The sequence below is a fragment of the Octodon degus genome, unplaced genomic scaffold (assembly GCF_000260255.1).
Source record: "Octodon degus isolate 3935 unplaced genomic scaffold, OctDeg1.0 scaffold00194, whole genome shotgun sequence".
NCBI lineage: Eukaryota > Metazoa > Chordata > Mammalia > Rodentia > Octodontidae > Octodon > Octodon degus.
In genome coordinates, this window is record NW_004524770.1 from 736,939 (window position 1) to 745,194 (window position 8,256).

General features: G+C 46.7%; 1 protein-coding gene and 1 pseudogene across 2 annotated transcripts in view; one reads left to right on the forward strand and one right to left on the reverse strand.

Annotated features, from left to right (window-relative positions):
- Positions 1-8,256, forward strand: part of Gmeb2 (glucocorticoid modulatory element binding protein 2) — a 51,572-nt gene that overhangs the window by 24,422 nt on the left and 18,894 nt on the right. Inside the window, exons 1-2 of one of the 2 annotated variants that reach the window (XM_023704306.1) lie at positions 1,621-1,706; positions 5,970-6,172. Coding sequence is in view for 1 of the 2 variants with exons in the window: in XM_023704305.1 (XP_023560073.1) it covers positions 1,576-1,706 (131 nt within the window). In the remaining variant the exon portion in view is untranslated. Of the gene's footprint in view, positions 1-1,518; positions 1,707-5,969; positions 6,173-8,256 lie in introns of those variants that run through there. The other variant, XM_023704305.1, reaches the window with a different exon arrangement.
- LOC101581109 overlaps positions 7,614-8,256 on the reverse strand; it is a 7,641-nt pseudogene continuing 6,998 nt past the window's right edge.

An 8,256-nucleotide genomic window follows, 5' to 3' on the forward strand; every position in this document is an offset into this window, starting at 1 on the left:
AGACCACTGAGCCATCTCTCCAGCCCGGTCTTTTTTTTTTTAGTATTTATTTATTTATTTTTTGTATGTGGCCAGCTCAGCCCACCAGGGGGCGGGCGGGCTGGCATGTGGTGCTGGGGGATTGAACAGAGGTCCCTGTGCTTTGCTTGGCTTAGCTTGTTCTAAGTAGGTGCTTTAGACCACTGAGCCATCTCACCAGCCCCATAGAGATGGTCTTAATTTCAATCAGAATGACCCACCAAGCTCTGCATACTCTCTTTACAGCATTCTAAGGCTTCTCTAGGCAGCACTGCCAAACCTTCCCAGACTTCCTAGACTTCTCCCACAAACAAGTGCTAAAGGCTTTTTTTTGGCGGAACTGGGGATTGAACTTAGGACCCTGTGCTTGCCAGGCAAGCACTTATTCCACTGAGCCATCTCCCCGGCCCCTACCAAAGGCTTTTGAACCATGTGGTTAGATATAGTCAGCAACAACCCTACTCTTGGTAACAGATTTTTGTATTGGTAACTTTCCTATCACTAGAACAAAATACCCAACATTCACAATTTAGAGGAGGTCAGGTTTATTTTGGCTTACAGTTTCAGAGGCCTCAGTCCATGGTAAGCTGACTCCGAGGCAGAAATGGTATGACAAAACACCTCAGCAGAAGAAAGCTGTTCACTGCATGGGGGCCAGGAAGCAGAAAACAAGAGGAGGAACTGGAACAAGAATGCACCCTTCCAGGTTATGCTCCTAGAGAATTGCCTTCTCTGACCAAGCTGCACTCCAAACACAAAGTCAAGTAACTCATCTATGGACTAATCCACTGACTGTAGCACCATGATCTCATTGCCTTATTCCAAAGCCTCACCTCTGAACTAAGGCTTTAGGAGTATATGTCTATCTAAATCAGAACAACCTGATCACCACCCAGAGGCCACTACAAATGAGGAAAATTAGTGAACCTTACTTTCTTATTTTGTATGGATTTCTCTTCTTAGACCACAGAGACTTCCTGGGTGCTTTCTGTCTGTATCAGTGTTTAATCTTGGGCTTTCATCCTATCTTTGTCTTCAGCCAGGATATCTATGGGTAAAAGTAAACACTAGGGAACTCGCCTTCAAAGATGTCATATTTGACATTCTGGTCCCTTGCCCTGTTCTTCCTGCTCCTCAGAACTTTCAGGCCATCACAGAGTGAGGAGTACTGTATCATCATCATCATCATCATCATCATCATCATCATCTTCTTCTTCTTCTTCTTCTTCTTCTTCTTCTTCTTCTTCTTCTTCTTTTCTTCTTCTTCTTTTTACTGTATCTTCTTGAGGGAGGAGTGTGGCTCATTTAGTGGGAAAGATGGTGTGTCTTGCCACCTAAAGCTATTCTGAGACACAGAGCATCAGGGCTTCTTTTTGAAGAGTAGCAAACAAGAACTTGGAGGGCGATTTTTGGTGATATTGAGAGAAGCCATTGCTAGATGTTCTGTTGAGTGGACTTAAAGATTACACTGTAACCTGTATGTTGCCTTGCTTTTTCCAGGATTTGGGGCCCTGGAGGAGTGAAACTCCTGGCCACTGGCACCCACTTCGGTGAACCATGGCAACCCCGGATGTGAGCGTCCATATGGAAGAGGTGGTGGTTGTGACAACTCCCGATACTGCAGTGGATGGCAGTGGTGTGGAGGAGGTGAAGACAGTGCTGGTAACAACAAATTTGGCCCCTCACGGGTAAGGACTGAGCTTTGGTCCTGCCAAGGCCATGCTAGGGTTCCAGTTGAATTATATGTGGCACAGCTGGTTGCCAGGTTTAGTACAAGTATCAAAATTTCCTCGTGTATGATGATGTTCAGGCTGGACCCAAGGTCTTTTTATGTGTGACGTAAGGAGCAAACTGCATCGCAAGAGTGGATCAGCTATAAACTGAGGGTGAAGGCTCTGTTCTGCTGCAGCAAGGCCATGTGGTTTCCAAACACATGGTGTCTTTTCTTCTGGTAAGTAGAACAGTGGGAAAGAGTGAGGGCTGCTAGCAAGGAATGAGGTTGAAGAGCTACTGGCTTTCTTGATGTTCATTGTGAAACCAAATTTTTTTCTTCACTTTTTGCCTTTTTAATTTTTCTTTTGAGACTGTCTTGCTAGTTGCCTAGTTAGGCTCCAACTATGATCCACCTGCCCCAACCTCCCAGAGTGCTGAAATTACAGGCATGTGCCATCATACCAGCTTCATCTTCTCTTCTGTTAACATCTGAATGGAGTACCAGTTGGCCAAAACCCTCAGATTTGACCAAACTGCAGGCTGATTTCTTCTACCTCTGTAGGCAGAATTGTCAGAAGGTGACAGAGTAGCTCCGCTCCTGGCAAGAGGGAGATGAGGGGAAGCAGTGCCCTGGACAGAGGGGCTACATGAGTCCTTCTTCCTACCAGAGCTTGAGTCACTGGCTGGAGGCTTTTCCGTGTCTTGTACTTGGTGTCTTTACACTGTCTTAGATCATTGCGGAACAGTGCTCAGTCTTCACTGTATGACCGAGAACATTTTATTTTTTTCCAGTATTGGGGATTCAACCCAGGGCCTCATGTATTCTTGACAGGCGTACTAGCACTGGGCTATGTGTCTGGCCAGCTGGTAACTGTGTGATGTGGCCATTCACAGTCTTACGGTGGGCACACTGCCTCTGGATGGTGTAGCCTTTCTGCGTTCTGACACAATTACCTTTTTTTCTTTTTCCTTTTCTTGTCCTTTTCTTCTCTTCTCTTTTCTTTTTCCTTCCTTTCTTTTTCTTTTTAAATTTGGCCATATTGAGTATTGAACCCAGTCCTTTGGACTGAGCTATTTGCCCAGCACTATTTATTTATCTATCACTATTTATTTTTTTATTTCGAGGCAGGGTCTCTCTGAGTGGCCCAGGTGGGACTCAGACTTGCATTCCTCCTTCCTCAGTCTCCTAAATGCTGGCATTATAGGTGTGTGCTGCTGCGCACAGCTTGGCATTGTCACTTCTTTCCCCCACTACTGGCCAGGACCCCTCCAACATTTACCTCCCTTTGGCCTTGCAGGCCACCTCAGGTCTGAGTACAGGTGAAGCACTTCTTGAACCAGAGACCTAGGAAGTAAAACTATGTTATTCTACCTCTGTCCAGCAGGAGGATGGTCCTGCCTAAAACCCATGTGGCAGAATCTGTGAAGATGGGCCTCACTGTCTTTCATGGCAAGGCCTTCGATAGACACAGCCTCAAAACTCACCAAGGTCTGAGTGAAAGCCTTCATAGCTGCGCCTTAGTTTGGTTTGTTTTAATGTCATTTTTACTTTGACAATTGTTGTCAACAAAGAAGCTGGAGGTATGAAATAGGGTGATTTTCCCACTCCCTGTAAGTACTGTGAAAACAGTCATCTGACTTCACAGAGCCCATTGGCACTTTCTGCATTTTAGCTGAAATGTTCTTCGCAAGATGTGCGTGTCTTTGGTGTGTTTTCCACCTTCTAGATTGCTGAGGCGTAGGACTGTTCCTCTGCCACACATGACATAGCAGCAGCACCTGTCTCCCGCCTTTTCCAGCTCTGCTTCTTGTGCGATCATAGCACCCTCCACTGGCACAACCCCTATCTATATTAGTCATTTTTGCTGCATAGCAAACCACTGCAAAACTTAGTGGCTTAAAGCAACTAAGTGTTTGTCATTTTTGTGGTTGGTAGATTGGCGTTGGGCCAGCTGAGTGTCTGTGGCCACACTCTGTGATGGCTCTCACTCATCACAGTACCAGACTATGTGGTTCTTGTGGTGGAAGCTTCCAACAGCTGGAGTGGGTATTGTAAGGCCTCATCTGTCCCATTGGAGAGAGCTGGTTACAAGCTGGGCGTGGCTCAGGCCTGTAATACAACATTCTGGAAGGCTGAGGCAGGATGCTATTAAGTTGGAGCCCAACCTGGGCAACTTGGTGACTTAGTGAGACCCTGTCTCAAAATAAAAGTTTTTTAAAAAGCTGGAGAGATAGCTCAGTTAGAAGGCTCTGTATTCATTTCCCGGTATAGCAGTATGATGGACAAAGACCAGCCTGAGTCAAGTGGTGTGGGGAACAGGTAATACCCCCTTTTGGTGGGCAGGGCTGTGGAAGATTGGGCATTTTTCAGTCTGCAGTGTGGGTTGCAGCCCAGGCAGCTGGAATGTTATCCCCGTTGGCTGGGCCTTTCTACCAGAAAAGAATGGGCTGCATGTGCCTCTTTGAGAAGAAATCCACCCTGGGCTTAAAGCAGGTTTGTCCTGGACAATTTGAAGGTTGTCTTTCTATATCAGGAACTATTTCTGTGTCTTACTACTCGGTAGTCAGAATTTATTCTTGCTACGTGTTTTAGAGAAGATGGGAGAGTAGATCTAGTTAATTATTTTGTGGGTGTCTGTCCTTCCCTGATGGCTATTTGCCAGGAAAATATGGGAGTGCTGCCTCATGAATTCTGGTTGGGTTGCCTTCTCACTACCATGCCTCAGCAGATGCTGCTTGCTGCAGAGAAGAAGTAGGATAGGACTTAGGGGCAGCTGTGCCCACTGCTCAAAGATCACCTTTACGCTGCCATTTCAGGCCTTTCCAAGACGTAGATGTGACGCAGGGTGGATTTCCAGAGTAGAGCTCTTTGGGAGGAGGGCCTTCCAGAGGCTACCGTGTGAGGCTCTGACTGGGAGCAGCCCACTGAAGGCAGTTGCAGTTCAGTAGGATGCTGCAGTGTGTCCTCGGAGGTCTGCAGAGCCTCCAAGGCCACCTCCTTTTCTCCATTCTGGGGATCCTGTGTTCTCCTGGCTATTCTTCCTGTAGGGAGCCTCCTTTCCCTATACTTCAGCCTCTTCCCTGTGTCCCTTGTCCTCCTCAGAAGTCTCTGATAGGGCTAAGGGTACTTCTAGCCGTGAGCTGGTACCCACAATGCATTCAGCATTGTGGACAGCTTCCCTTGAAACCGTGCCTTCTTTGTTTTTATGGGATGTCAGTGCCCCATGCTTGGCCATTACTGCTTTCCTTATGCCATCAGTAGCTTTCTGGGGATCCCCTGCTTCCCTCGGGCTTTAGCTTACGATTCCTAAGTCTGGGCTAAGCCCTGACCTTTTGGCTGAACTGCAGACCCACTTTGAAAAGTCTGCTAAGTGAATGGTAAGGTGTGGCGTAGACACAGAAATAGAACATACCCAGCCGTGGGAGCCAAAGGGCTGCAGCCTACAGAGCAGCAGTGGGTGACACGGACTTTAGTGAAGGCAGGCAGGCCTGAGGGAAAACACAGCCCATGCTCATGTGAAGTGCAAACAGTGCGTCCAGCTGAGATGTGGCCACCAGTGGGAACAGTGGCCAAAGGACTGTAAGAGGGGTACTTGGAGTGCCATGTACAGACAAATGACCCTGTATTTGTCCCCAAGCGGCCATAGGGGCCCATGTTCTTCTGTGTGTTTGTTAGACCTTAGCCAGAGATTCCCAGTTAGACTCCAGCTTGGTATCTCACAGTCGCCCCAAAGGTTATACCCTCCCTAGGCCTGTGGGCATGGCCTTAATACCCTCAGCGTGGGGCTGGCCTGTCTCCAGAGCCCCCATCACTGTCCCCTGACCTTTGGTCCCCTCTGCTGCTGAGATTTATACTTACATCCTCACCTACATTCTTAGCCCTCATTTCCTATTCCTAAAACCTTCCCGCTACTCCACTGCCAGCATGTTCTCTCTGTGTTTTGTTTTGTGACAAGGTCATATTGTATTGCCCAGGATGGCCTTGAACTTCTGATCCTCCTGCTCCAGCTATAGAATAGCTTGGATTATAAGCATATGCCACCACAGCTGTCAGAATGTTCTTTATAAATTACAAATCTGACCTTATCACTCCCCTGTCTAAAGATCTGAAGAGCTTCCTCTCACCTTGGGCCTGCAGTGGGGCGCTATCAAGCATAATCTGTTCTGTGGAAGGAAACTACTGAGCCTTCAAGCCCTGAGCAGCTGCTTCTCTGCCCATCTGCTCTCCCCTTTTCCAGGTTCTACTAGAGAATCGCACCCTTGGGGGCTGGCGTCCTCCAGAACAGACACTGTCCCTGGCTTGACCCACCTTGTTGGCCTGGGCCCATGTTCTTGCCGGTCATGGGTGCACTGTGGCGAGCTGTGTGCCCCGTTCCCCAATCTTAAGACTTCAGCTGGTCTATGCTCATCAGAGGCTGGAGCCCTGAAGGAAGGCGAGGAGGTATGGAGGGTGCTCATGGACATTCTTCACAGTGGGTGTGTTTAAGCACACCTACCCAGAAAGTGCACACATCAGACACTCGGTTGCCATGAGTGAAACATGCTCGAGGACTCCCCACCCAGACTTCTCCCAACCTGTCCGCATCGCCTCCTCTGGGCTCCAAAAGCTGAGACTGCTGTTTCCTATTTTAGGTGCTTGTGCAGTGCATTGTTATGAGGCAGAAACAGTCTGCAGGATTGATTTCTAGAAGTGAGGAGAGCTGCATCACAGTGCATGTGCTTTCTAAGTTATAGACAAATTACCCCATTATAGCTTGTGTGTGTGTGTGTGTGTGTGTGTGTGTGTGTGTGTGTGTTATTAGGAATCATGCTCAGCACCTTGTGCTTACCAGGCAGGTGCTATGCCACTGAGCTGTATCCCCAGCTGTTTTTGTGTTCTTGTAATGCCAGTGATTAAACCCAGGAACCCAGGACCTCAAGCACGATGGGCCCTCATCAACTCTGATAGCTGAGTTGAGGGCCTGCTTCCTGTAGCTGTGCCATCTTCCACCAACTTTCTTCTACACCTATGTTGGCTGTGTTTCCACCTCTGAGCTGTCTTAGTGACAGTGATATCTTACTGCAGGTTTTATTCTCATTTCTTAGGTGTAATCAAATGTCTTTCCACTATCTTTGAGGTCTTTGGTCATAATCTTCAACTGTTGGGCCACAATGTTAGGTTGTCCTGTGCGCCCTCTATATGATAGGAAGAGATTAGCTGTCTGTTTGCCTTATGTTGTAAACATTTTCCTCGATTTTCTCTCTTTATTTAATTTTATATTTATTTTGTCTTTTTAGACGGGGTCCCACTATGCAGTTCAGGCTGGCCTTGAACTTGCTTTGTAGCCCAGGCTGGTCTCAAACTTGCAGTGGTCCTCTTGCCTCAGCCTCCCAAGTGCTAGAATTACAGGCGTGCACCATCATGCCAAGCTAATGTTCTCTCTTTAAGGAAAAAAAAAATAGTTTTAATGTTTTTTCCTAATGCTAAAAGTTTTATTGGGGGCCGGGGAGATGGCTCAGTGGAATAAACGCTTCCCTGGCAAGTGCAAGGGCCTGAGTTCGATCCCTGGTTCCACCCAAAATAATAATAATAATAGTAATAATAATAATAATAATAATAATAAATAAAATAAAAGTTTTCTTTAATTTATTTATTGGTTTTTTGTTTGTTTGTTTGTTTGTTTTTTGCGGTACCAGGGTTCGAACTCAGGACCTTGTACTTGCCAGGCAGTGCTTACACCACTGAGCTATCTCCCCGGCTCCCCCAAAAGTTTTATTTTTAATTCAAATGGCTTAATCACTTTCTTGTTTTTAGAACAAAAATCCAATACTAACAAGTTAAAGCAGGTAGTTTATTTTAGCTTACAGGGGTTTTTTTTTTTTTTGTTTGTTTGTTTTTGGAAAATTCACATTTATTGAATAACTGATGTGTTACAACCTGGAATTTATGAATTCCAAATAAATAAATGTTTTGTACATTTGATCTGTTGCTTTTTAGCACCAACAGGCTGATGCTAACCTGACAATGGATTGACGATTCTTCTCCCAGTGGACCTTGAATCTGCTTTATAATAGTCCTTTGTTGCTTCTGTTACTGTCCGAGGCATTGGTCTACTGTCCTCCTTTCTGTACAATCTGGGCAAACCAACCGGTGATGGCAAGAGTAGTGTCAATGAAGTGGTCCAGAGAACTAGAGAGGCAGTTTTCAGTGCGAGAGTCTAGGCGATTGCCTGACTTCTCCACACATTTATCCCAACATAAGCTCCATGAAGTAATGCACCTGTGCAGTGAACTGCGCCTTTTATTGTTCGGCCGCCACCGGGCGCTGCAACTCTGCTTTGTTTGCTTCACCAAGCTCCATCATTGTCCAAAAGATGTCTGTTTGTTTTTTAAAAATATATTCAGGGGCTGGTGAGATGGCTCAGTGGTCTAAAGCACCTACTTAGAACAAGCTTAGCAAAGCACGTGGACCACGGTTCAATCCCCCAGCACCACATGCCAGCCAGCCCGGCCCCCTGGTGGGCTGAGCTGGCCACACACACACAC